At 43.9% G+C, this 27,391-nt stretch overlaps 6 protein-coding genes across 6 annotated transcripts; all 6 read right to left on the bottom strand.

Moving 5' to 3' along the window:
* Positions 1-3,814: 3,814 nt before the first annotated feature.
* On the bottom strand, positions 3,815-6,027 carry LOC142997573 (tripartite motif-containing protein 16-like). The gene has a single exon (XM_076148285.1). The coding sequence runs from the start codon at positions 5,908-5,910 to the stop codon at positions 4,255-4,257; it is 1,656 nt and encodes a 551-aa protein (XP_076004400.1). The 5' UTR covers positions 5,911-6,027; the 3' UTR covers positions 3,815-4,254.
* Positions 6,028-6,516: 489 nt separating this feature from the next.
* On the bottom strand, positions 6,517-8,730 carry LOC142997541 (tripartite motif-containing protein 16-like). The gene has a single exon (XM_076148283.1). It carries the CDS (start codon positions 8,567-8,569, stop codon positions 6,920-6,922), a length of 1,650 nt encoding a protein of 549 aa, XP_076004398.1. The 5' UTR covers positions 8,570-8,730; the 3' UTR covers positions 6,517-6,919.
* Positions 8,731-9,336: 606 nt separating this feature from the next.
* LOC142997557 (tripartite motif-containing protein 16-like) lies at positions 9,337-11,844 on the bottom strand. The gene has a single exon (XM_076148284.1). The coding sequence runs from the start codon at positions 11,679-11,681 to the stop codon at positions 10,032-10,034; it is 1,650 nt and encodes a 549-aa protein (XP_076004399.1). The 5' UTR covers positions 11,682-11,844; the 3' UTR covers positions 9,337-10,031.
* On the bottom strand, positions 11,809-14,986 carry LOC142996180 (tripartite motif-containing protein 29-like). The gene is made up of 4 exons (XM_076147084.1): positions 14,899-14,986; positions 13,952-14,828; positions 12,470-12,565; positions 11,809-11,848 (listed from the first exon to the last, which is right to left on the bottom strand). The coding sequence occupies exons 1-4, from the start codon at positions 14,984-14,986 to the stop codon at positions 11,809-11,811; spliced, it is 1,101 nt and encodes a 366-aa protein (XP_076003199.1).
* A 344-nt stretch (positions 14,987-15,330) lies between these two features.
* Positions 15,331-18,906, bottom strand: LOC142997525 (tripartite motif-containing protein 16-like). Its single transcript, XM_076148281.1, has 2 exons — positions 18,685-18,906; positions 15,331-17,862 (listed from the first exon to the last, which is right to left on the bottom strand). Exons 1-2 carry the CDS (start codon positions 18,690-18,692, stop codon positions 16,032-16,034), a joined length of 1,839 nt encoding a protein of 612 aa, XP_076004396.1. The 5' UTR covers positions 18,693-18,906; the 3' UTR covers positions 15,331-16,031.
* Positions 18,907-19,466: 560 nt separating this feature from the next.
* LOC142996169 (uncharacterized) lies at positions 19,467-26,120 on the bottom strand. The gene is made up of 3 exons (XM_076147074.1): positions 24,314-26,120; positions 22,636-22,691; positions 19,467-21,977 (listed from the first exon to the last, which is right to left on the bottom strand). Exons 1-3 carry the CDS (start codon positions 25,957-25,959, stop codon positions 20,158-20,160), a joined length of 3,522 nt encoding a protein of 1,173 aa, XP_076003189.1. The 5' UTR covers positions 25,960-26,120; the 3' UTR covers positions 19,467-20,157.
* Positions 26,121-27,391: the final 1,271 nt, after the last annotated feature.

The raw sequence follows: 27,391 nt of genomic DNA, 5'->3' as shown, positions 1-27,391 counted from the left end.
ATGTTGCCTCAGAAAGCTTTTTTTCCAGTGAGATTTTACCTTGAAAACTCCTGTGTTTGTAACTCAAACTGGTTGAGAAAATGTTGCCAAGTGGGCCTGTTTGTGGCAGAAGCAGCACCAGGAAGCCTCCACTAGATAGTCCCACTTTGCCCTCTGCGTTTACACTCACTGTGACTGAAATGTACATCTACTCCACCTGCAAACACTTTCTCATCACGGTTTGGCTTTATCCCTCACAGCACCAGGCCGAGCAGGGCAGTGACCACGGCAACCTTTCTCTCCTTTCCTCTCTCCTAATCCAGACCGTGTTACCTGTGTTTTCTCTGCTCTTTCATAACGCCACACACATACATAGAAATCCTCCGAGTGGCACTAAATCAACATCTGCTGACCCGAGCCGCCAAAATTCCTGTCCCGTCTCCTATTCCTGTTTTTAGTTTGACCTTAACTTTATTGGGGGCACGATTGTGGAACACTGGACGTGCCTGTGCCTTATTGCAATCAGCAGCAGATCCTGTGTGCTGATGAATTCAGAGGGGAGTTGCAGTGTGTTGTGTGGAAGGCTATTTATTTGATTGAGTATTTACTGCCTGGTGTGTGGAATAATATGCATTGCGTGGAGGTTTCTTGTGTCTTCATGTAGCCCAAGTGTGCATCCTAATTTATTTAACCAAGTATTAGTAATGTCAGGAATGGTGATTGTACTCAAACTTAAGTGTTTTCGTGATCATACAGCATTATTTTACATTAATGTATTATTAATGCATTGATAAGAAACACAAACACTAAATAATTTAAGTTCCATTTAAGGGTCTGTGGACCTGGGTACATTAAGGCCAAATATGTCCAGATTGCTGCAAGCTATAAAAATAAAAAATACAAATAGGAAGTGTCACTTTAAGAAAGAAGGAATATCTTCTTCTGCCTCATGATTTCTGAAAAGGAAGCAGTATCAATGGCCCAGAAGAAGAAGAAGAAGGAGAAGAGGGTGACTTCACAGCAGTAGCTCTCCCAGGCTTTTCATGCAGCTCTTGTGCTTTGCTGGTCAAGGAGCAAACAAATTGAATATGTTTGGCAGTGGAGGTGCTTAGTAAGGATGTTGGTAATTGTGGCTTTTTGGCTGTTCTCCACATCAACAACCTTTGCTATGTTTTAGTCTGCATGGTCTCATTTTCCCCTCCTCTCACAAGCTCTGTCTTTCGTACGCGCTCCAGCCTCAGTACCTCCGCTCCAGATTACATACTATTGTGTCAAAAACATACATAAACAAATACACATGACGAAAGCAAAACTGTCTCATTCCGACCTTTGTGAAGAATTCTCCAAGAATTTTCCAATCTGATTATCATTGAAGTGACGATCATGCATAGTAATCCTGATTTATGTTAATGTGTTGTTCCTCTTGTCTCAAATTGAAACTGAAGCTGGTGGCATCTGCTGGTTTTGTGAGTTTGAGTGTGTGTGTGTGTGTGTGTGTGTGGCAACTGAGAGTCTAAAATATGAAATGAAAATGGACCAGTATGCTCTGTTGCTCTTTGTCAGTTTGTAAATGCGCTGCCATGGCTGCTGCTTATTGGTCTAATGGTAGAGAGGCTAATTAACAGCAAAATCCTGCTGCTTTAGGTTGCCAACACCAGCAGAAGGCAGTGTTCCAGATGCCAGCTGGCATCTTCAAAGTGGCTGCTTTTAGATTTATGGAGAGCTCATCGGCATTTGGAAACTAAGTTTTACACTTATTCCACACTGAAAGGTTAACAGCAGCAAACCTACCCCATTACTAGATTTTGTGTAGTGGTGCTCTAATCTACCTGAACATAGAGATGAATTACCATGAGGATTTAATTGGTTCTTTGTGACACCTCACTTGTACTACAGAAGCACATTTCCGTACACAGTGCACATGTTATATTATGTTTGGCCTCAAGGGGGCGGAGTAATTGCAAAGGAAGCAAACTGATCATTGCCTTGGCTAATGTGCTTCTATTTTCAGCAGACAGCATCATTAGTGCCATGTTGTGTCCAGTGCCCATTCACCAGTTAGCCATTACCTTTGAAGTAGCTACAGTTTGCTGTTGAGGTATGATATGGATCAGTGCTGGAGCTAAAAAGCTAAAATCTCCTGATTTGAAGTAGTTCAACTGTAGCCAAACCACCAAACCGCCACACTCCTGCTTAGACCTATAAAGATAATGAACGCTTTAAAAACACGACACAAAACAAAGCAAAAACAGGATTGTCGTCCCTGGTTTGCATTGTTGTGTTCCACCTGTTTGTCTGCTAACATTAGAGTTTCTTTTAACTTTGTCCTCTGCTGTGTCGCTTGTCTGGCTAATGATGACAGCTCAGCCTACACAGAGAGGACACAAGTCTCGGGTGGTCCGCTATTGATCATGCGAAGAAGGCACAAATTCTGTCTTTGTCAGCTGAAAAAGACATTTGCGGATCCTCTGGGTGCAGTCGGGCACATCTAGCTTTTTATGTTGGGCAGATCTGTGGCACTTCACCTCTAAAACCACCCAGCTGGTTTAAATGTTAAGTTTAATGTACTTTGCAGTCTCTTTTTGCATTTTTAGCCGGACTCGTGAACATTTATCCCCCCAAAAGAGTGAATACTGTATCAATAGACACGTCAGCCCAATGCGAGAATATTAAAAGTGTATTTATCTCTTAGCATTTAAAAAGTTTGAAGTTTTTATTGATATTATAAGCCGGGGGCATGGAGTGCTTTAATGGCTTGGCTGGCTTGATACCTTATGAACTTGACTGTCACATCTGAAGGTTCCCTATTTAATTTAACATCCGTTTTGCATTGTGCCATTTTATTTGACATCTCATTTCTCAGACTATTGGTTTACAAGGTTAAGGAAGTAATGCATTTGCAGTTAAGCTACTTTACTTGCTGAAATGTGTTCTGACAGACACGTTGTAAGAACGAACCGAGGTGGAGCAAAGTTCAACAACCCAAATGATCTGACTCCATGTGTTAAAGGGTTAAAAGGTAATAATTTAGATTCAATTGTCTGAACCTATTTAAGATTAAAAACGAAAATCATTATTTAAATAGTTTGAATTAGAATGTATACATTTCAATTCTCTGTTCAGGTACAAAGGCTTTATTCATTGATTTATTTATTGTTAACCTCCATAGGGGTGACATCACTCACTCTGATGTCCAGCACTGTGAAATCTCACTGTTCTCGAAAATTCCGGGGGGGAAATGTTGGCGTCTCCTTGTGTTGTGCATCAGTTTAGTCATATAATGAGCAACCACAATGTTCACTGCAGGATCAGCAGTTCACTTAACTGAGCCTGTAGCAGCTTAGAGTAAAAACAATCCGTAAAAAAAGGATATTTTATGGGAAATTGAATCACTGTTGTGAATGAAGTGCAGCTTGTATTATCATTCCAGGTAGAGGAGCCGTTTAAGAGAGGCTGTACCGACTGAAGTGTGTGTAGACTATAATATAGTATAGAATAGGGTGCAGTCATTATGAGCAGTGCAGGGCGACTGGCCATTGACAAAAAAATCTACAAGAAAAACAAACAGATTCTATTATTAGATTAGAATATAATGATGGATCTTACAGTGCTTCTTCAGCATTGAGAGTAGTGACAATCACCTCACACTGCACCCCTTCATTAAATGTACAGAGCAGTAAAACTAGTTTGGGGCGTGTCACCAAACAGCCTCAGTGCTTTGCTTATTTATGAATGAGAAGTATTTCCTGGCTTGTAGCAGAGATGAAGTGAAGCATAAAGAACAACAAACTTTAAGACAAACTGGAACTTGTATTATTGGTTCATATGAATTTATCCTTCAGAAAAGTCATCAATCACTCTGAGCTTTCTGGTGCTAAATGCTGATGGACATAATAAAAGCAACAGCAAGTCAACATTAGAACATGTGCAGTGACACAGAGTCTGTGATGAAGGGAAATCAGCTCCCAGCACAGAATTGAATAATAATCTAATTAATTAATCCACATTTGTTGATTATTTTCTACAGTAGGTTTGATAGAATCCTTGCGATGACAATACAGATATTATATATAACTATATTTAAAGAGCACACAGGAGAACAGACACCAAAAAATGCTCCACCTAGTGATGAAACCTTAAACAGCACAAAATAAGGGAAAGAAAAAACATCCTGGGGAAGCTTACACCGCTTGATTGACAGCTGATCTCTGTGAAGTTCACTGCAGGAACTTCACAGTGATGAGCGCAATATTGAAACTCTTTCATGGCTCCTGTCTACTTAACCTCAGCTTTGGCTCCAAAATCCCAAACACCAATTCCAGCATAGAGCGGCTGAGTGAATGTGGTCTGGACTCTGTGGAGGAGAGTCATGGTGTCAGAGACGCTGTAGAAGGACAGACAACCTGCAGTGTGATCCAGGTACACTCCTATTCTGGACGGAGAGACGGAGAGGGGAGTTTCAATACTGTTATGTATGAAAGTCCAACTGTTGTTTTGATAATTTAATGACCAAGACTTCTCATTGAATCCAAATCGACTTATATCCCCTCTTCTTGTAATATCCTTGTATGCCACTGCTACTCTAACTCCTCTTCCGCTCCTCTTTACCTCCCAGTAACATCGTCCAGGCAGACTCTCTTTGCTCAGGACCTGAGACCTGTCGTTGAATCTGTATGGATGAGCAGAGTATAGCTGTTTGTTCGGCACACATGTTGCTTTTCTGTTCCCCTCAGAGAGTAACAACCATTTGTTCACTGTGTTAGGATCCATTGTGATTTCATGTGAATGTTTTAAGAATCCAGCTCTGGTCTTGGGCTCTGCTGGTGACAGTAAAACATCCACATCAGCCAGTGTCAGTGATATCTTGGTCCATTCCTCACTCAGAATGTCCTGTAGTTGATCTCTGACCTCTGACACAGCTGCTGTCACATCCTCAAAGTACCTCAGAGGACGGACAAAGAAGCTGCTTAAGTGTGTAGATTCACTGAGAACTGGCAGTGAGGGGTAACTTTGTAGAAACTGGATGTGATCCTCAGTGTGTGACAGCTGCTGCAGCACAGCGTCTTTCCTCCTCAGCTCAGTGATCTCCTGCTCCAGCTTCTCCTGAAGCTCTTCAGCTCGACTCACCTCAGCTTTCTGCTGGGATCTGATGTGCTGCTTCACCTCTGAGCTTCTTTTCTCTATGAGGCAGATCAGCTGGTTGAAGATCTCCTCATTGTCCCTCACTGCTTCATCAGCAGAGTGATTGATGGCCTTCACCTCCTGCTGAAGCACCTTCATGTCTTTCTCTCTGTCCTGGATGTTCTGCTGGACTTGTTGCTGAATCTCTGCGAGCCCTCTCTGCCTCTCAGTCCATTCTGCTGCAGCTGAGACTGTGTCATGGCCTTTATGTTCCTCCACAGAGCAGAGATAACAGATACACTGCTGATCAGTGCGGCAAAAAATCTCCATCACCTCATCGTGATGACAGCAGATGTTTTCCCGAAGATTCTTGGAGGGGTCCACCAGCTTGTGTTTCTTTAATGGAGCTACCTCATAGTGAGGCTGGAGGTGTTGCTGACAGAAAGAGGTCAGACACTGCAGACAGGACTTGATAGCTTTCAGTTTTCTCCCAGTGCAGAAATCACAACCAACATCTGCAGGTCCAGCATAGCAGTGATCAGCAGAAGCAGCTTGGACATCTGTCTTCTTCAGCTCCTCCACTAACTTTGCTATCATGGTGTTTCTCACCGGGACAGGCCTTGGGGTGAAGGTCTGTCTGCACTGAGGGCAGCTGTGGATTGTCATGTCCTCCTCTCCATCCCAGAAGCTTTTCATACATCTCATGCAGTAGCTGTGTCCACAGGGAATAGCCACCGGATCCTTCAGTAGATCCAGACAGGCCGAGCAGCAAATGTTTTCTTCATCCAGTTGAATTCCTTGCTGCGCCATTTCACCTCTCAGTGACAACAAACGTCTGATTGTCACCTCCTCTGAAGTGAGAGCAGTTTGTGCTCAGATCCCAAACCAAACTCCTCCTTTCCTTTTGTCCTCTCTGATCTGTAGTGAATGTGGCTTGGCAGCTCTGAACTCCAGCTCTTGTTGCTGCTACCATCTTAACAGCTGCAGATCTGTGAAGGGGAGGAACAGGAACAGGAACAGGCTGTGGTTGTATCCCAATGTGCTGACTGAAGGGTGCAGCCATGATTAGCAGCACAGGGGGACTGTTATTACTATGGATTGCTTGTCAAGGCCTGAACACATTTTGCCATGCACCTCAAATGCTGTTATTAGATTAGAATTTGATGATTGAAAACTTTTGTTACAGTGCTTCTTCAGCATTGAGAGTAGTGACAATCACCTCAAACTGCACCCTTCATTAAATGTTCAGAGTAGTAAAACTAGTTTGGGGCGTGTCACCAAACAGCTTCAGTGCTTTGCTTATTAATGAATGAGAAGTATTTCCTGGCTTGTAGCAGAGAGGATGTGAAGAACGACCAACTTTAAGACAAACTGGATGTCAGTTGTAGTGAAAGAAGTACAGCTTGTATTATTGGTTTTTATGAATTTATTGATCAGAAAAGTCATCATTCACTCTGAGCTTTCTGGTGCTAAATGCTGATGGACATAATAAAAGCAACAGCAAGTCAACATTACAACATGTGCAGTGACACAGAGTCTGTGATGACGGGAAATCAGCTCCCAGCCCAGAACTTAATAATAATCAAATTACTCCCCCCTTTAGCTCTTTAAGTTAATTGAAGCCATGTTTATTGAATCAGAGTACAAATTCAAACATATTACTTGTAAAAGCAACAAATGACAGAAGACATGAAGACTCGGTTCTCCTTGACAAACCTGTTTGAGTCGATAAAGAAGAGCGCTGCAGAACCCTCACAGTGATGAGCACTGAGCAACCAAGATGGAAACAACAATAATGTAACTCTTTGATGCCTCCTGTCTACTTAAACTCAGCTGTGGCTCCAATATCCCAAACACCAATTCCAGCATAGAGCGGCTGAGTGAATGTGGTCTGGACTCTGTGGAGGAGAGTCATGGTGTCAGAGACGCTGTAGAAGGACAGACGACCTGCAGTGTGATCAAGGTACACTCCTATTCTGGAGGACGGAGAGACGGAGAGGGGAGTTTCAATTCTGTTATGTAAGAAAGTCCAACTGTTGTTTTGATAATTTAATGACCAAGACTTCTCATTGAATCCAAATCTACTTATATCCCCTGTCCTTGTAATATCCTTGTATGCCACTGCTACTCTAACTCCTTTTCCGCTCCTCTCCACCTCCCAGTAACATCGTCCAGGCAGACTCTCTTTGCTCAGGACCTGAGACATGTCAGTAAATCGGTCTAGATGAGCAAAATATGACTGTTTAACGAACACACATGTTGCTTTTCTGTTCCCCTCAGAGAGTAACAGCCATTTGTTCACTGTGTTAGGATCCATTGTGATTTCATGTGAATGTTTTAAGAATCCAGCTCTGGTCTTGGGCTCTGCTGGTGACAGTAAAACATCCACATCAGCCAGTGTCAGTGACATCTTGGTCCATTCCTCACTCAGAATGTCCTGTAGTTGATAGCTGAACTCTGACACAGCTGCTGTCACATCCTCAAAGTACCTCAGAGGACGGACATTGAAGTTTGTAGATTCACTGAGATCTGGCAGTGAGGGGTAACTTTGTAGAAACTGGATGTGATCCTCAGTGTGTGACAGCTGCTGCAGCACAGCGTCTTTCCTCCTCAGCTCAGTGATCTCCTGCTCCAGCTTCTCCCGAAGCTCTTCAGCTTGACTCACTTCAGCTTTCTGCAGGGCTCTGATGTGCTGCTTCACCTCTGAGCTTCTTTTCTCTATGAGGCGGATCAGCTGGTTGAAGATCTCCTCATTGTCCCTCTCTGCTTCATCAGCAGAGTGATTGATGGCCTTCACCTCCTGCTGAAGCACCTTCACGTCTTTCTCTCTGTCCTGGATTCTCTGCTGGACTTCTTGTTGACTTTCTCCAAGCCCTCTCTGCCTCTCCTTCCTCTCTGCTGCAGCTGAGACTGTGTCATGGCCTTTATGTTCCTCCACAGAGCAGAGATAACAGATACACTGCTGATCAGTGCGGCAGAACATCTTCATCACCTCACCGTGATGAGAGCAGATGATCTCCTGAAGATTCTTGGAGGGGTCGACCAGCTTATGAATTTTAAATGTAGGGGAGTCATAGTGTGGCTGGAGGTGTTGCTGACAGAAAGAGGCCAGACACTGCAGACAGGACTTGATAGCTTTCATTTTTCTCCCGGTGCAGAAATCACAACCAACATCTGCAGGTCCAGCATAGCAGGGATCAGCAGGAGCAGCTTGGACTTCTGTTTTCTTCAGCTCCTCCACTAAATCTGCTAACATGGTGTTTCTCACCAGGACAGGCCTCGGAGTGAAGATCTGTCTGCACTGAGGGCAGCTGGGTATTTTCTTCTCCTCCTCTCCATCCCAGAAGCTCTTAATACATCTCATGCAGTAGCTGTGTCCACAGGGAATAGCCACCGGATCCTTCAGTAGATCCAGACAGATCGAACAGCAAAACTTTGCTTGATCCAGTTGAAATCCTTGCTGCGCCATTTCACCTCTCAGTGAAAACAAACATCTGAGTTTCACTTTCTCTGAAGTGAGAGCAGTCAAACCAAACTCCTCCTTTCCCTTTTGTCCTCTCTGATCTGTAGTGAATGTGGCTCGGTAGCTCTGAACTCCAGCTCTTGTTGGTTGCACCCATCTTCACAGTGGCCGATCTGTGAAGGGGAGGAACAGGAAATGAGTCGTTGGAGAGTAGGAGGAGCGGGAAGAGGGAGGGCTGATCAGGCAGTTACTCATTCCAGGAAGAGGAGTGGTTTGAAACCGGCTGTGGTCTATCCTAATCTGCTGACTGAAGTGTGGAGAGATAGTGAGGGAATAGGGTGCAGCCATGAGAAGTCAGAGTCCAATTCATGAGGTGATTCATCAAAAAACAATTTCTCTTCCATATTTCCTTCTTAAAAATAGAATATGACTTTCTTTTAACTTTATGTAAATGTTTGTCATGAAAAACTTCCTCAGCTAAACAAGTTTGACATTGACAGATTCAACACACAGATAAATACAGTAAGTGTTCTTTGTGCCGTTTAAGGAAAAACTTTTCATGAGCAGATCATATCTAACAACATGTGGCAGAAATTTTATTTTTTCCTTATTAATCTTTCATTTAAAGTTCCACTGACTCCCACTTATAACCTCTTTTGGCCAAGATGAGCAGCATAACTAGTCGTCGTCATAGTTTCATGAGTAGAGCAGACACACAGAACAGAACAGGAAAATCTCAGTTGTAGTGAAAGAAGTACAGCTTGTATTATTGGTTTTTATGAATTTATTGATCAGAAAAGTCATCATTCACTCTGAACTTTCTGGTGCTAAATGCTGATTAACATAATAAAAGCAATAGGAAGTCAACATTACAACATGTGCAGTGACACAGAGTCTGTGATGAAGGGAAATCAGCTCCCAGCCCAGAACTTAATAATAATAATCAACTGAATCCACATTTTCAGCTCTTTAAGTTAATTGAAGCCATGTTGACTGAATCAAAGTACAAATTCAAACATATTACTTGTAAAAGCAACAAATGATAGAAGACATGAAGACTTCCTTCTCCTCGACAAACCTGTTTGAGTCCATAAATGGATGAGAAAGTGATCAGCAAATGTTCCTCTACTCTCACCACCAAAGCTTTGCACTTTTTCATGTTTTAGCAGAATAATCACCTCAGTTCTGTTGTTGAATCAGCTTCACATTTTCTACAGCAGCTTTGATAGATTTCATGGACTAACAATACAGATATTTCACAAATAATTACAACTACGTAAAAAGAGCAGACAGGAGTAAATAACCTTTCATCAGTGTAAAATAAGGAAAGATAAATGCATCATAGTAAAGCCTACGCTGCTTGATTGACAGCTGATATATGTGAAGACCAGTGCAGGAACCTCACAGTGATGAGCACTGAGCAACAAAGATGGAAACAACAATAATGTAACTCTTTGATGCCTCCTGTCTACTTAAACTCAGCTGTGGCTCCATAATTAGTTAGACCAATTCCAGCATAGAGCGGCTGAGTGAATGTGGTCTGGACTCTGTGGAGGAGAGTCATGGTGTCAGAGACGCTGTAGAAGGACAGAAGACCTGCATTGTGATCAAGGTACACTCCTATTCTGGAGGAGGGAGAGACGGAGAGGGGAGTTTTGATTTTGTTATGTATGAAAGTCCAACTGTTTTTTAGATCATCTAATGACCAAGACTTCTCATTGAATCCAAATTTACTTATATCCCCTCTTCTTGTAATATCCTTGTATGCCACTGCTACTCCAACTCCATTCCCGCTCCTCTCCACCTCCCAGTAACATCGTCCAGGCAGACTCTCTCTGCTCAGGACCTGAGACTTGTCAGTAAATCGGTCTGGATGAGCAGAGTATGGCTGTTTCTTTCGCACACATGTTGCTTTTCTGTTCCCCTCAGAGAGTAACAGCCATTTGTTCACTGTGTTAGGATCCGTCTTGATTTCATGTGAATGTTTTAAGAATCCAGCTCTGGTCTTGGGCTCTGCTGGTGACAGTAAAACATCCAGATCAGCCAGTGTTAGTGGGATCTTGGTCCATCCCTCACTCAGAATGTTCTGTAGTTGATCTCTGACCTCTGACACATCTGCTGTCACATCCTCAAAGTACCTCAGAGGACAGATATAGAAGTGTGTATATTCACTGAGATCTGGCAGTGAGGGGTAACTTTGTAGAAACTGGATGTGATCCTCAGTGTGTGACAGCTGCTGCAGCACAGCGTCTTTCCTCCTCAGCTCAGTGATCTCCTGCTCCAGCTTCTCCTGAAGCTCTTCAGCTCGACTCACTTCAGTTTTCTGCTGGGATCTGATGTGCTGCTTCACCTCTGAGCTTCTTTTCTCTATGAGGCGGATCAGCTGGTTGAAGATCTCCTCATTGTCCCTCACTGCTTCGTCAGCAGAGTGATTGATGGCCTTCACCTCCTGCTGAAGCACCTTCACGTCTTTCTCTCTGTCCTGGATGTTCTGCTGGACTTGTTGTTGAATTTCTCCGAGCCCTCCCTGCCTCTCCTTCTTCTCTGCTGCAGCTGAGACTGTGTCATGACCTTTATGTTCATCCACAGAGCAGAGATAACAGATACACTGCTGATCAGTGCGGCAGAACATCTTCATCACCTCATCATGACGAGAGCAGATGTTCTCCTGAAGATTCTTGGAGGGGTCGACCAGCTTGTGTTTCTTTAATGGAGCTACCTCATTGTGAGGCTGGAGGTGTTGCTCACAGTAAGAGGTCAGACACTGCAGACAGGACTTGATAGCTTTCAGTTTTCTCCCAGTGCAGAAATCACAACCAACATCTGCAGGTCCAGCATAGCAGTGATCAGCAGGAGCAGCTTGGACTTCTGTCTTCTTCAGCTCCTCCACTAAATCTGCTATCATGGTGTTTCTCACCAGGTTAGGCCTTGGGGTGAAGGTCTGTCTGCACTGAGGGCAGCTGTGGATTTTCATCGTGTCCTCTCCAACCCAGAAGATTTTAATACATTTCCTGCAGTAGCTGTGTCCACAGGGAATAGCCACCGGATCCTTCAGTAGATCCAGACAGATTGAACAGCAAAACTTTGCTTGATCCAGTTGAATTCCTTGCTGCGCCATTTCACCTCTCAGTGACAACAAACGTCTGAGTTTCACTCTCTCTGAAGTGAGAGTAGTCAAACCAAACTCCTCTTTTCCCTTTTGTCCTCTCTGATCTGTAGTGAATGTGGCTCTGTAGATCTAAGCCTCAGCACTTGTTGGTTGCACCCATCTTTACAGTGGCCGATCTGTAGAGGGAAGGAACAGAAAATGAGTCGTTTGAGAGTAGGAGGAGCGGGAAGAGGGTGGGCTGATCAGGCAGTGACTCATTCCATGAAGAGGAGTGGTTTGAAACCGGCTGTGGTCTGTCCTAATGTGCTGACTGAAGTGTGTAGAGATAGTGAGGGAATAGGGTGCAGTCATGAGAAGTCAGAGTCCAATTCATGAAGTGATTCAGCAAAAAACAATTTCTCTTCCATATTTCCTTCTTAAAAATAGAATATGACTTTCTTTTAACTTTATGTAAATGTTTGTCATGAAAAACTTCCTCAGCTAAACAAGTTTGACATTGACAGATTCAACACACAGATAAATACAGTAAGTGTTCTTTGTGCCGTTTAAGGAAAAACTTTTCATTAGCAGATCATATCTAACAACATGTGGCAGAAATTTTATTTTTTACTTATTCACCTTTTATTTAAAGTTCCACTGACTCCCACTTATAACCTCTTTTGGCCAAGATGAGCAGCATAACTAGTCGTCGTCATAGTTTCATGAGTAGAGCAGACACACAGAACAGAACAACAGGAAAATCATCAAATTGATCACAAACTAAGTACAAATGTAAGTAGCACCTAACTGGTACTAACTGGTTCCTATCAAGGTCCTTTAGCAGCGATTGAAAGTCACCCAGGGAGACAAATGTGTCCATTTTAAAAGACTTCTTCTTGCCTTCTTCCCTGGCCCTGTAAGAGCATAAGGAACAAGACAGCAGGAACAAATCCAGAGACCATAACCTGTATTTAACAGACCTTTATGTTCCTCCACAGAGCAGAGATAACAGATACACTGCTGATCAGTGCAGCAGAACATCTTCATCACCTCATCATGATGAGAGCAGATGTTCTCCTGAAGATTCTTGGAGGGGTCGCCCAGCTTGTGTTTCTGTAATGGAGCTACCTCATAGTGAGGCTGGAGGTGTTGCTGACAGTCAGAGGTCAGGCACTGCAGACAAGACTTGATAGCTTTCAGTTTTCTCCCAGTGCAGAAATCACAACCAACATCTGCAGGTCCAGCATAGATGTGGCAACGATCGTCTGAGCTTCACTTTCTCTGAAGTGAGAGCAGTCAAACCAAACTCCTCCTTTCCTTTTGTCCTCTCTGATCTGTAGTGAATGTGGCTTGGCAGCTCTGAACTCCAGCTCTTGTTGGCTGCAACCATCTTAACAGTTGCAGATCTGTGAAGGGAGGCAGTGGCCCAGTGGGTAGTGCTTCCGCTTGGGAACCGGAGGGTCGCTGGTTCAAGCCCCTGCCGAGGTGCCCCTGAGCAAGGCACCGAACCCTCAATTGCTCCCCCCTCTGCGAAGGGTGGTAATGTAATGTAAGTCGCTTTGGATAAAAGCGTCTGCCAAATGCTTGTAATGTAATGTAATGTAATGTGAAGGGGAGGTACAGGAACAGGCTGTGGTTGTATCCCAATGTGCTGACTTAAGGGTGCCACATATTCAGCTCTTTAAGTTAATTGAAGCCATGTTTATTGAATCAGAGTACAAATTCAAACATATTACTTGTAAAAGCAACAAATGATAGAAAATGTGAAGACTTCCTTCTCCTTGACAAACCTGTTTGAGTGATAAATGGATGAGAAAGTGATCAGCAAATGTTGCTCTGCTCTCACCACCAAAGCTTTGCACTTGTTTATGTTTTAGCAGGAGAATCACCTCAGTTCTGTTGTTGAATCAGCTTCACATTTTCTACAGCAGCTTTGATAGATTTCATGGACTAACAATACAGATATTTCACAAATAATTACAACTACCTATAAAGAGCACACAGGAGTAAATAACCTTTAAACAGTGTAAAATAAAGAATGATAAATGCATCATATTAAAGCCTACGTTGCTTGATTGACAGCTGATATATATGAAGAGCAATGCAGGAACCTCACAGGGATGAGCACTGAGCAATAAAGATGGAAACAACAATAGTTTAACTCTTTGATGGTTCCTGTCTACTTAAACTCAGCTGTGGCTCCATCATACAAAACACCAATTCCAGCATTGAGCGGCTGAGTGAATGTGGTCTGGACTCTGTGGAGGAGAGTCATGGTGTCAGAGACGCTGTAGAAGGACAGAAGACCTGCATTGTGATCCAGAGATTGTGTAGATTCACTGAGATCTGGCAGTGAGGGGTAACTTTGTAGAAACTGGATGTGATCCTCAGTGTGTGACAGCTGCTGCAGCGCAGCGTCTTTCCTCCTCAGCTCAGTGATCTCCTGCTCCAGCTTCTCCTGAAGCTCTTCAGCTCGACTCACTTCAGTTTTCTGCTGGGATCTGATGTGCTGCTTCACCTCTGAGCTTCTTTTCTCTATGAGGCAGATCAGCTGGCTGAAGATCTCCTCACTGTCCCTCACTGCTTCATCAGCAGAGTGATTGATGGCCTTCACCTCCTGCTGAAGCACCTTCACGTCTTTCTCTCTGTCCTGGATTCTCTGCTGGACTTCTTGTTGACTTTCTCCAAGCCCTCTCTGCCTCTCCTTCCTCTCTGCTGCAGCTGAGTCTGTGTCATGGCCTTTATGTTCATCCACAGAGCAGAGATAACAGATACACTGCTGATCAGTGCGGCAGAACATCTTCATCACCTCATCATGATGAGAGCAGATGTTCTCCTGAAGATTCTTGGAGGGGTCGACCAGCTTATGAATTTTAAATGTAGGGGAGTCATAGTGTGGCTGGAGGTGTTGCTGACAGAAAGAGGCCAGACACTGCAGACAGGACTTGATAGCTTTCATTTTTCTCCCGGTGCAGAAATCACAACCAACATCTGCAGGTCCAGCATAGCAGGGATCAGCAGGAGCAGCTTGGACTTCTGTTTTCTTCAGCTCCTCCACTAAATCTGCTATCAGGGTGTTTCTCACCAGGACAGGCCTCGGAGTGAAGATCTGTCTGCACTGAGGGCAGCTGGGTATTTTCTTCTCCTCCTCTCCATCCCAGAAATCACAACCAACATCTGCAGGTCCAGCATAGAAGTGACAACGATCGTCTGAGCATCACTTTCTCTGAAGTGAGAGCAGTCAAACCAAACTCCTCTTTTCCTTTTGTCCTCTCTGATCTGTAGTGAATGTGGCTTTGCAGTTCTGAACTCCAGCTCTTGTTGGCTGCAACCATCTTAACAGTGGCAGATCTGTGAAGGGGAGGAACAAGAACAGGAACAGGCTGTGGTTGTATCCCAATGTGCTGACTGAAGGGTGCAGTCATGATAAACAGCACAGGGCGACTGTTATTCCTATGGATTGTTTGTCAAGGCCTGAACACATTTTGCCTTGCACCTCAAATGCTGTTATTAGATTAGAATTTGATGATCGAAAACTTTTGTTACAGTGCTTCTTCAGCATTGAGAGTAGTGACAATCACCTCAAACTGCACCCTTCATTAAATGTACAGAGTAGTAAAACTAGTTTGGGGCGTGTCACCAAACAGCCTCAGTGCTTTGCTTATTTATGAAGGAGAAGTATTTCCTGGCTTGTAGCAGAGAGGAAGTGAAGTACAACAAACTTTAAGACAAACTGGATCTCAGTTGTAGTAAATGAAGTACAGCTTGTATTATTGGTTTACATGAATTTATTCATCAGAAAAGTCATCATTCACTCTGAGCTTTCTGGTGCTAAATGCTGATTAACACAATAAAAGCAACAGCAAGTCAACATTACAACATGTGCAGTGACACAGAGTCTGTGATGAAGGGAAATCAGCTCCCAGCCCAGAACTTAATAATAATCAAATTACTCCACATTTTCAGCTCTTTAAGTTAATTGAAGCCATGTTTACTGAATCAGAGTACAAATTCAAACATAGTACTTGTATGTTGCTCTGCTCTCACCACCAAAGCTTTGCACTTTTTCATGTTTTAGCAGGAGAATCACCTCAGTTCTGTTGTTGAATCAGCTTCACATTTTCTACAGCAGCTTTGATAGATTTCATGGACTAACAATACAGATATTTCACAAACAATTATAACTATGTCTATAGAGCACACAGGAGTCAATAACCTTTAAACAGCGTGAAATAAAGAAGGAAAAATATATCATAGTAAAGCCTACGCTGCTTGATTGACAGCTGATATATGTGAAGACCAGCGCAGGAACCCCACAGTGATGAGCATTGAGCAACAAAGATGGAAACAACAATATTTTAACTCTTTGATGCCTCCTGTCTACTTAAACTCAGCTGTGGTTCCAAAATCCGAAACACCAATTCCAGCATAGAGCGGCTGAGTGAATGTGGTCTGGACTCTGTGGAGGAGAGTCATGGTGTCAGAGACGCTGTAGAAGGACAGACGACCTGCAGTGTGATCAAGGTACACTCCTATTCTGGAGGACGGAGAGACGGAGAGGGGAGTTTCAATACTGTTATGTATGAAGGTCCAACTGTCATTTTTATAATTTAATGACCAAGACTTCTCATTGAATCCAAATCTACTTATATCCCCTGTCCTTGTAATATCCTTGTATGCCACTGCTACTCTCACTCCTCTCCCGCTCCTCTCCACCTCCCAGTAACATCGTCCAGGCAGACTCTCTCTGCCCAGGACCTGAGGCCTGTCAGTGAATCGGTCTAGATGAGCAGAGTATCGCTGTTTGCTAGGCCACCATGTTGCTTTTCTGTTCCCCTCAGATAAATCCAGGCAGTCATTCACTGTGTTAGGATCCATTGTGATTTCATGGGAATGTTTTAAGAATCCAGCTCTGGTCTTAGGCGCCGCTGGTGACAGTAAAACATCCACATCAGCCAGTATCAGTGAGATCTTGGTCCATTCCTCACTCAGAATGTTCTGAAGTTGATCTCTGACCTCTGACACAGCTGCTGTCACATCCTCAAAGTACCTCAGAGGACGGACATAGAAGCTGCTTAAGTGTGTAGATTCACTGAGATCTGGCAGTGAGGAGTAACTTTGTAGAAACTGGATGTGATCCTCAGTGTGTGACAGCTGCTGCAGCACAGCGTCTTTCCTCCTCAGCTCAGTGATCTCCTGCTCCAGCTTCTCCTGAAGCTCTTCAGCTCGACTCACTTCAGCTTTCTGCTGGGATCTGATGTGCTGCTTCACCTCTGAGCTTCTTTTCTCTATAAGGCAGATCAGCTGGTTGAAGATCTCCTCATTGTCCCTCACTGCTTCATCAGCAGAGTGATTGATGGCCTTCACCTCCTGCTGAAGCACCTTCACGTCTTTCTCTCTGTCCTGGATGTTCTGCTGGACTTGTTGTTGAATTTCTCCAAGCCCTCTCTGCCTCTCAGTCCACTCTGCTGCAGCTGAGACTGTGTCATGACCTTTATGTTCCTCCACAGAGCAGAGATAACAGATACACTGCTGATCAGTGCAGCAGAACATCTTCATCACCTCACCGTGATGAGAACAGATGTTCTCCTGAAGATTCTTGGACGGGTCGACCAGCTTGTGTTTCTTTAAGGGAGCTACCTCATTGTGAGGCTGGAGGTGTTGCTCACAGTAAGAGGCCAGACACTGCAGACAGGACTTGATAGCTTTCAGTTTTCTCCCAGTGCAGAAATCACAACCAACATCTGCAGGTCCAGCATAGCAGGGATCAGCAGGAGCAGCTTGGACTTTCTTGGCTGTCTTCTTCAGCTCCTCCACTAAATCTGCTAACATGGTGTTTCTCACTGGGACAGGCCTTGGGGTGAAGGTCTGTCTGCACTGAGGGCAGCTGTGGATTTTCTTCTCCTCCTCTCCATCCCAGAAGCCTTTAATACATCTCATGCAGTAGCTGTGTCCACAGGGAATAGCCACCGGATCCTTCAGTAGATCCAGACAGATCGAACAGCAAAACCTTGCTTGATTCAGTTGAATTCCTTGCTGCGCCATTTCACCTCTCAGTGACAACAAACGTCTGAGTTTCACTTTCTTTGAAGTGAGAGCAGTCAAACTAAACTCCGCCTTTCCTTTTGTCCTCTCTGATCTGTAGTGAATGTGGCTCGGCAGCTCTGAACTCCAGCACTTGTTGGTTGCACCCATCTTTACAGTGGCAGATCTGTGAAGGGGAGGAACAGGAAATGAGTCGTTTGAGAGTAGGAGGAGCAGGAAGGGGAGGGCTGATCAGGCTATGACTCATTCCAGGAAGAGGAACAGTTTGAAAGCGGCTTTGGTTGTATCCCGATGTGCTGACTGAAGTGTGTAGAGATAGTGAGGGAATAGGGTGCAGCCATGAGAAGTCAGAGTCCAATTCATGAAGTGATTCATCAAAAAACAATTTCTCTTCCATATTTCCTTCTTAAAAATAGAATACGACTTTCTTTTAACTTTATGTAAATGTTTGTCAAGTTTGACATTGACAGACTCAACACACAGATAAATGCAGTAAGTGTTCTTTGTGCCGTTTCAGGAACAACCTTTTATTAGCAGATCATATGTAACAACATGTTGCAGAAATTTTTTCCTTATTAATCTTTTATTTAAAGTTCCACTGAGTCCCACTTATAACCTCTTTTGGCCAAGATGAGCAGCATTACTAGTAGTCGTCATAGTTTCATGTGTAGAGAACAGCAGACCATAACAACAGGAAAATCATCAAATTGATCACAAACTAAGTACAAATGCAAGTAGCACCTAACTGGTACTAACTGGTTCCTATCAAGGACCTTTAGCAGCGATTGAAAGTCACCCAGGGAGACAAATGTGTCCATTTTAAAAGACTTCTTCTTGCCTTCTTCCCTGGCCCTGTAAGAGCATAAGGAACAAGACAGCAGGAACAAATCCAGAGACCATAATCTGTATTTAACAGACCTTTATGTTCCTCCACAGAGCAGAGATAACAGATACACTGCTGATCAGTGCAGCAGAACATCTTCATCACCTCATCATGATGAGAGCAGATGTTCTCCTGAAGATTCTTGGAGGTGTCGCCCAGCTTGTGTTTCTGTAATGGAGCTACCTCATAGTGAGGCTGGAGGTGTTGCTGACAGTCAGAGGTCAGGCACTGCAGACAAGACTTGATAGCTTTCAGTTTTCTCCCAGTGCAGAAATCACAACCAACATCTGCAGGTCCAGCATAGAAGTGACAACGATCGTCTGAGCATCACTTTCTCTGAAGTGAGAGCAGTCAAACCAAACCCCTCCTTTCCTTTTGTCCACTATGATCTGTAGTGAATGTGGCTCGACAGCTATGAACTCCAGCACTTGTTGGTTGCACCCATCTGTACAGTGGCAGATCTGTGAAGGGGAGGAACAGGAACAGGAACAGGCTGTGGTTGTATCCCAATGTGCTGACTGAAGGGTGCAGCCATGATAGCAGCACAGGGCGACTGTTATTCCTATGGATTGCTTGTCAAGGCCCGGACACATTTTGCCTTGCACCTCAAATGCTGTTATTAGATTAGAAATTAATGATCGAAAACCTTTGTTACACTGCTTCTTCAGCATTGAGAGTAGTGACAATCACCTCAAACTGCACCCTTCATGAAATGTTCAGAGTAGTAAAACTAGTTTGAGGCGTGTCACCAAACAGCTTCAGTGCTTTGCTTATTTATGAATGAGAAGTGTTTCCTGGCTTGTAGCAGAGATGAAGTGAAGTACCACAAATTTTAAGACAAACTGGATCTCAATTGTAGTAAATGAAGTACAGCTTGTATTATTGGTTTACATGAATTTATTCATCAGAAAAGTCATCATTCACTCTGAGCTTTCTGGTGCTAAATGCTGATGGACATAATAATAGCAACAGGAAGTCAACATTACAACATGTGCAGTGACACAGAGTCTGTGATGAAGGGAAATCAGCTCCCAGCCCAGAACTTAATAATAATCAAATTACTCCACACTTTCAGCTCTTTAAGTTAATTGAAGCCATGTTTACTGAATCAGAGTACAAATTCAAACATATAACTTGTAAAAGCAACAAATGATAGAAGACATGAAGACTTCCTTCTCCTTGACAAACCTGTTTGAGTCCATAAATGGATGAGAAAGTGATCAGCAAATGTTCCTCTACTCTCACCACCAAAGCTTTGCACTTTTTCATGTTTTAGCAGGAGAATCACCTCAGTTCTGTTGTTGAATCAGCTTCACATTTTCTACAGCAGCTTTGATAGATTTCATGGACTAACAATACAGATATTTCACAAACAATTATAACTATGTCTATAGAGCACACAGGAGTAAATAACCTTTAAACAGCGTGAAATAAAGAAGGAAAAATATATCATAGTAAAGCCTACGCTGCTTGATTGACAGCTGATATATGTGAAGACCAGTGCAGGAACCTCACAGTGATGAGCACTGAGCAACAAAGATGGAAACAACAATAGTTTAACTCTTTGATGGTTCCTGTCTACTTAAACTCAGCTGTGGCTCCATAATCAATTAGACCAATTCCAGCATAGAGCGGCTGAGTGAATGTGGTCTGGACTCTGTGGAGGAGAGTCATGGTGTCAGAGACGCTGTAGAAGGTCAGAAGACCTGCATTGTGATCAAGGTACACTCCTATTCTGGAGGAGGGAAAGACGGAGAGGGGAGTTTTGATGCTGTTATGTATGAAAGTCCAACTGTTGTCTTTAGTACAATTTAATGACCAAGACTTCTCATTGAATCCAAATTTACTTATATCCCCTGTCCTTGTAATATCCTTGTATGCCACTGCTACTTTAACTCCTCTCCCTCTCCTCTCCACCTCCCAGTAACATCTTCCAGGCAGACTCTCTCTGCTCAGGACCTGAGGCCTGTCAGTGAATCGGTCTGGATGAGTAGAGTATAGCTGTTCGTTCTGCACACATTTTGCTTTTCTGTTCCCCTCAGAGAGTGACAGCCATGTGTTCACTGTGTTAGGATCCATTGTGATTTCATGTGAATGTTTTAAGAATCCAGCTCTGGTCTTGGGCTCTGCTGGTGACAGTAAAACATCCACATCAGCCAGTGTCAGTGAGATCTTGGTCCATTCCTCACTCAGAATGTTCTGTATTTGATCTCTGACCTCTGACACAGCTGCTGTCACATCCTCAAAGTACCTCAGAGGACGGACATCGAAGTGTGTAGATTCACTGAGATCTGGCAGTGAGGGGTAACTTTGTAGAAACTGGATGTGATCCTCAGTGTGTGACAGCTGCTGCAGCACAGCGTCTTTCCTCCTCAGCTCAGTGATCTCCTGCTCCAGCTTCTCCTGAAGCTCTTCAGCTCGACTCACTTCAGTTTTCTGCTGGGATCTGATGTGCTGCTTCACCACTGAGCTTCTTTTTTGTATGAGGCAGATCAGCTGGTTGAAGATCTCCTCATTGTCCCTCACTGCTTCATCAGCAGAGTGATTGATGGCCTTCACCTCCTGCTGAAGCACCTTCACGTCTTTCTCTCTGTCCTGGATGTTCTGCTGGACTTCTTGCTGAATCTCTGCGAGCCCTCCCTGCCTCTCAGTCCATTCTGCTGCAGCTGAGACTGTGTCATGACCTTTATGTTCTTCCACAGAGCAGAGATAACAGATACACTGCTGATCAGTGCGGCAGAACATCTTCATCACCTCATCATGATGAGAGCAGATGTTCTCCTGAAGATTCTTGGAGGGGTCGACCAGCTTGTGTTTCTTTAATGGAGCTACCTCATAGTGAGGCTGGAGGTGTTGCTCACAGAAAGAGGTCAGACACTGCAGACAGGACTTGATAGCTTTCATTTTGCTCCCAGTGCAGAAATCACAACCAACATCTGCAGGTCCAGCATAGCAGGGATCAGCAGGAGCAGCTTGGACTTCTGTCTTCTTCAGCTCCTCCACTAAATCTGCTAACATGGTGTTTCTCACCAGGACAGGCCTCGGGGTGAAGGTCTGTCTGCACTGAGGGCAGCTGTGGATTTTTTTCTCCTCCTCTCCATCCCAGAAGCCTTCAATACATCCCATGCAGTAGCTGTGTCCACAGGGAATAGCCACCGGATCCTTCAGTAGATCCAGACAGATCGAACAGCATAACTTTGCTTGATCCAGTTGAATTCCTTGCTGCGCCATTTCACCTCTCAGTGACAACAAACGTCTGAGTTTCACTCTCTCTAAAGTGAGAGCAGTCAAACCAAACTCCTCCTTTCCCTTTTGTCCTCTCTGATCTGTAGTGAATGTGGCTCGGCAGCTCTGAACTCCAGCTCTTGTTGGTTGCACCCATCTTTTCAGGGGCAGATCTGTGAAGGGGAGGAACAGGAAATGAGTCGTGTGAGAGTAGGAGGAGCGGGAAGAGGGAGGGCTGATCAGGCAGTGACTCATTCCAGGAAGAGGAGTGGTTTGAAACTGGCTGTGGTCTATCCTAATGTGCTGACTGAAATGTGGAGAGATAGTGAGGGAATAGGGTGCAGCCATGAGAAGTCAGAGTCCAATTCATGAAGTGATTCAGCAAAAAACAATTTCTCTTCCATATTTCCTTCTTAAAAATAGAATATGACTTTCTTTTAACTTTATGTAAATGTTTGTCATGAAAAACTTCCTCAGCTAAACAAGTTTGACATTGACAGATTCAACACACAGATAAATACAGTAAGTGTTCTTTGTGCCGTTTAAGGAAAAACTTTTCATTAGCAGATCATATCTAACAACATGTGGCAGAAATTTTATTTTTTACTTATTCACCTTTTATTTAAAGTTCCACTGACTCCCACTTATAACCTCTTTTGGCCAAGATGAGCAGCATAACTAGTCGTCATCATAGATTCATGAGTAGAGCAGACACACAGAACAAAACAGGAAAATCATCAAATTGATCACAAACTAAGTACAAATGTAAGTAGCACCTAACTGGTACTAACTGGTTCCTATCAAGGTCCTTTAGCAGCGATTGAAAGTCACCCAGGGAGACAAATGTGTCCATTTTAAAAGACTTCTTCTTGCCTTCTTCCCTGGCCCTGTACGAGCATAAGGAACAAGACAGCAGGAACAAATCCAGAGACCATAACCTGTATTTAACAGACCTTTATGTTCCTTCACAGAGCAGAGATAACAGATACACTGCTGATCAGTGCAGCAGAACATCTTCATCACCTCATCATGATGAGAGCAGATGTTCTCCTGAAGATTCTTGGAGGTGTCACCCAGCTTGTGTTTCTGTAATGGAGCTACATCATAGTGAGGCTGGAGGTGTTGCTGACAGTCAGAGGTCAGGCACTGCAGACAAGACTTGATAGCTTTCAGTTTTCTACCAGTGCAGAAATCACAACCAACATCTGCAGGTCCAGCATAGAAGTGACAACGATCGTCTGAGCATCACTTTCTCTGAAGTGAGAGCAGTCAAACCAAACTCCTCCTTTCCTTTTGTCCTCTATGATCTGTAGTGAATGCGGCTCGACAGCTCTGAACTCCAGCACTTGTTGGTTGCACCCATCTTTACAGTGGCAGATCTGTGAAGGGGAGGAACAGGAACAGGAACAGGCTGTGGTTGTATCCCAATGTGCTGACTGAAGGATGCAGCCATGCTTAGCAGCACAGGGCGACTGTTATTCCTATGGATTGCTTGTCAAGGCTTGAACACATTTTGCCTTGCACCTCAAATGCTGTTATTAGATTAGAAATTAATGATCAAAAACCTTTTGTTACAGTGCTTCTTCAGCATTGAGAGTAGTGACAATCACCTCAAACTGCACCCTTCATGAAATGTTCAGAGTAGTAAAACTAGTTTGGGGCGTGTCACCAAACAGCCTCAGTGCTTTGCTTATTTATGAATGAGAAGTATTTCCTGGCTTGTAGCAGAGATGAAGTGAAGCATAAAGAACAACAAACTTTAAGACAAACTGGATCTCAGTTGTAGTGAAAGAAGTACAGCTTGTATTATTGGTTTTTATGAATTTATTGATCAGAAAAGTCATCATTCACTCTGAGCTTTCTGGTGCTAAATGCTGTTTAACACAATAAAAGCAACAGGAAGTCAACATTACAACATGTGAAGTGACACAGAGTCTGTGATGAAGGGAAATAAGCTCCCAGCCCAGAACTTAATAATAATCAACTGAATCCACATTTTCAGCTCTTTAAGTTAATTGAAGCCATGTTTATTGAATCAGAGTACAAATTCAAACATATTACTTGTAAAAGCAACAAATGATAGAAGACATGAAGACTTCCTTCTCCTTGACAAACCTGTTTGAGTCCATAAATGGATGAGAAAGTGATCAGCAAATGTTCCTCTACTCTCACCACCAAAGCTTTGCACTTGTTCATGTTTTAGCAGGAGAATCACCTCAGTTCTGTTGTTGAATCAGCTTCACATTTTCTAAAGCAGCTTTGATAGATTTCATGGACTTACAATACAGATATTTCACAAATAATTACAACTACATATAAAGAGCAGACAGGAGTAAATAACCTTTCAACAGTGTAAAATAAGGAAAGATAAATGCATCATAGTAAAGCCTACGCTGCTTGATTGACAGCTGATATATGTGAAGACCAGTGCAGGAACCTCACAGTGATGAGCACTGAGCAACAAAGATGGAAACAACAATAATGTAACTCTTTGATGGCTCCTGTCTACTTAAACTCAGCTGTGGCTCCATAATTAGTTAGACCAATTCCAGCATAGAGCGGCTGAGTGAATGTGGTCTGGACTCTGTGGAGGAGAGTCATGGTGTCAGAGACGCTGTAGAAGGACAGACGACCTGCAGTGTGATCAAGGTACACTCCTATTCTGGAGGACGGAGAGACGGAGAGGGGCGTTTCAATACTGTTATGTATGAAGGTCCAACTGTCATTTTTATAATTTAATGACCAAGACTTCTCATTGAATCCAAATCTACTTATATCCCCTGTCCTTGTAATATCCTTGTATGCCACTGCTACTCTCACTCCTCCGCCGCTCCTCTCCACCTCCCAGTAACATCGTCCAGGCAGACTCTCTCTGCTCAGGACCTGAGACCCCTTGTTGAATAAGTCTGGATGAGCAGAGTATGGCAGACTTTTCTGCAGACATGTTGCTTTTCTGTTCCCCTCAGAGAGTAACAACATTCTGTCCACTGTGTTAGGATCCATTGTGATTGCATGTGAATGTTTTAAGAATCCAGCTCTGGTCTTGGGCTCTGCTGGTGACAGTAAAACATCCACATCAACCAGTGTCAGTGAGATCTTGGTCCATTCCTCACTCAGAATGTTCTGTAGTTGATCTCTGACCTCTGACACAGCTGCTGTCACATCCTCAAAGTACCTCAGAGGACAGACATCGATATGTGTAGATTTACTGAGATCTGGCAGTGAGGGGTAACTTTGTAGATACTGGATGTGATCCACAGTGTGTGACAGCTGCTGCAGCACAGCATCTTTCCTCCTCAGCTCAGTGATCTCCTGCTCCAGCTTCTCCTGAAGCTCTTCAGCTCGACTCGCTTCAGCTTTCTGCTGGGCTCTGATGTGCTGCCTTACCTCTGAGCTTCTTTTCTCTATGAGGCATATCAGCTGGTTGAAGATCTCCTCATTGTCCCTCACTGCTTTGTCAGCAGAGTGATTGATGGCCTTCACCTCCTGCTGAAGCACCTTCACGTCTTTCTCTCTGTCCTGGATGTTCTGCTGGACTCGTTGCTGAATCTCCGCGAGCCCTCCCTGCCTCTCCTTCCTCTCTGCTGCAGCTGAGACTGTGTCATGGCCTTTATGTTCATCCACAGAGCAGAGATAACAGATACACTGCTGATCAGTGCGGCAGAACATCTTCATCACCTCATCATGATGAGAGCAGATGTTCTCCTGAAGATTCTTCGAGGGGTCGACCAGCTTGTGTTTCTTTAATGGAGCTACCTCATAGTGAGGCTGGAGGTGTTGCTGACAGTAAGAGGCCAGACACTGCAGACAGGACTTGATAGCTTTCAGTTTTCTCCCAGTGCAGAAATCACAACCAACATCTGCAGGTCCAGCATAGCAGTGATCAGCAGGAGCAGCTTGGACTTCTGTCTTCTTCAGCTTCTCCACTAACTCTGCTAACATGGTGTTTCTCACCAGGACAGGCCTCGGGGTGAAGGTCTGTCTGCACTGAGGGCAGCTGGGTATTTTCTTCTCCTCCTCTCCATCCCAGAAGCTCTTAATACATCTCATGCAGTAGCTGTGTCCACAGGGAATAGCCACCGGATCCTTCAGTAGATCCAGACAGATCGAACAGCAAAACTTTGCTTGATCCAGTTGAATTCCTTGCTGCGCCATTTCACCTCTCAGTGACAACAAACGTCTGTGTTTCACTTTCTCTGAAGTGAGAGCAGTCAAACCAAACTCCTCCTTTCCCTTTTGTCCTCTCTGATCTGTAGTGAATGTGGCTCGGCAGCTCTGAACTCCAGCACTTGTTGGTTGCACCCATCTTTACAGTGGCAGATCTGTGAAGGGGAGGAACAGGAAATGAGTCGTTTGAGAGTAGGAGGAGCAGGAAGAGGGAGGGCTGATCAGGCAGTTACTCCAGGAAGGAAGAGGAGCAGTTTGAAACTGGCTGTGGTCATATCCGAATGTGCTGACTGAAGTGTGTAGAGATTGTGAGGGTATAGGATGCAGTCATGAGAAGTCAGAGTCCAATTCATGAAGCAGAAAACTTTGTTTTTTGTGCCATTTAAGGAAGAATTAGCAGGTCACATCTAACAACATGTTGCAGAAATGTCATTATTACTTACCTTTTATTTTACCATGAAAGTCCCACTTATAACCTCTTTTGGCCAAGATGAGCAGCATAACTAGTAGTCGTCATAGTTTCATGTGTAGAGAACAGCAGACCATAACAACAGGAAAATCATCAAATTGATCACAAACTAAGTACAAATGCAAGTAGCACCTAACTGGTACTAACTGGTTCCTATCAAGGTCCTTTAGCAGCGATTGAATGTCACCCAGGGAGACAAATGTGTCCATTTTAAAAGACTTCTTCTTGCCTTCTTCTCTGGCCCTGTACGAGCATAAGGAACAAGACAGCAGGAACAAATCCAGAGACCATAACCTGTATTTAACAGAATGTTTTGGCAAAATAAAGGCGCTCAGATAAGGAGGAAGCAAACCTGAAACGGCCTTATAGATAAAACATAACAAATGAACGTGTCCAGGAGTGGCCGAGCCGGGCCGGGCGACTCCAGCATACAAAGCGCAGAGATGAGTTGTTGCTTTATCATTGGTTATAAATCTCAAGGCGTGGTTATATACGGTACAGTATCTAAAGCACGGAGACACTGAGCTGATGCATTCACATGGAGACCATCGCCGGACTCAAACACTGACACAAAAGTCCTATTTTAAGAGTTTCATTTCGGTTTCTCAACAAGGAGCTGTACATGAATCTTACTGTATATGAAGAGACAATTTCAAAACCCTAACCCTTAAGCTCAACAGTCTTTGGTAGCTTTTAAAGGCTTTTACCTGCGTCGGTTTGGTGTTACCAGTATTCAACCAGCTTCACTCGACGGAAATACGAGCACGCAAAGGTTTAGAGATTTGAGAGAATAAATGAAAACACACTCTCTGCTTGTTTGCTTTCCTTTTCGTTGATGACTCTCCGTTTATCTGACCCAGGAGATCTATAATGTTGTATGCTGGTGGGAGTGCGAGCGCTTACAGTATGCAGATGTAGTCACGGGTGAAGCCGGGGGCCTGCCTGTGTTTA

The sequence above is a fragment of the Genypterus blacodes genome, unplaced genomic scaffold, assembly GCF_046128005.1.
Source record: "Genypterus blacodes isolate CSIRO-AG114 ecotype Tasmania unplaced genomic scaffold, CSIRO-AGI_Gbla_v1 ptg000005l_1, whole genome shotgun sequence".
In the NCBI taxonomy this organism is placed as follows: Eukaryota; Metazoa; Chordata; class Actinopteri; order Ophidiiformes; family Ophidiidae; genus Genypterus; species Genypterus blacodes.
The sequence above is the reverse complement of the archived record's forward strand: the minus strand, read 5'-3'. Positions and strand labels throughout refer to the sequence as shown.

Coding starts and splice junctions, on each gene's coding strand:
- LOC142997573 (XM_076148285.1), bottom strand. CDS start 5,910: ATGGCGCAGCAAGGAATTCAACTGGATGAAGAAAACATTTGCTGCTCG.
- LOC142997541 (XM_076148283.1), bottom strand. CDS start 8,569: ATGGCGCAGCAAGGATTTCAACTGGATCAAGCAAAGTTTTGCTGTTCG.
- LOC142997557 (XM_076148284.1), bottom strand. CDS start 11,681: ATGGCGCAGCAAGGAATTCAACTGGATCAAGCAAAGTTTTGCTGTTCA.
- LOC142996180 (XM_076147084.1), bottom strand. CDS start 14,986: ATGGTTGCAGCCAACAAGAGCTGGAGTTCAGAACTGCAAAGCCACATT. Junction 14,829..14,898: donor AAAAGGAAAAGAGGAGTTTG/GTTTGACTGCTC, acceptor CTGGACCTGCAG/ATGTTGGTTGTGATTTCTGG. Junction 12,566..13,951: donor GATCACAATGCAGGTCTTCT/GTCCTTCTACAG, acceptor ATGCTCTTACAG/GGCCAGGGAAGAAGGCAAGA.
- LOC142996169 (XM_076147074.1), bottom strand. CDS start 25,959: ATGGCGCAGCAAGGAATTCAACTGGATCAAGCAAAGTTTTGCTGTTCG. Junction 22,692..24,313: donor GGAGCCACAGCTGAGTTTAA/GTAGACAGGAGC, acceptor ATGCTCGTACAG/GGCCAGGGAAGAAGGCAAGA. Junction 21,978..22,635: donor GGACACATTTGTCTCCCTGG/GTGACTTTCAAT, acceptor TCCCCTTCACAG/ATCTGCCCCTGAAAAGATGG.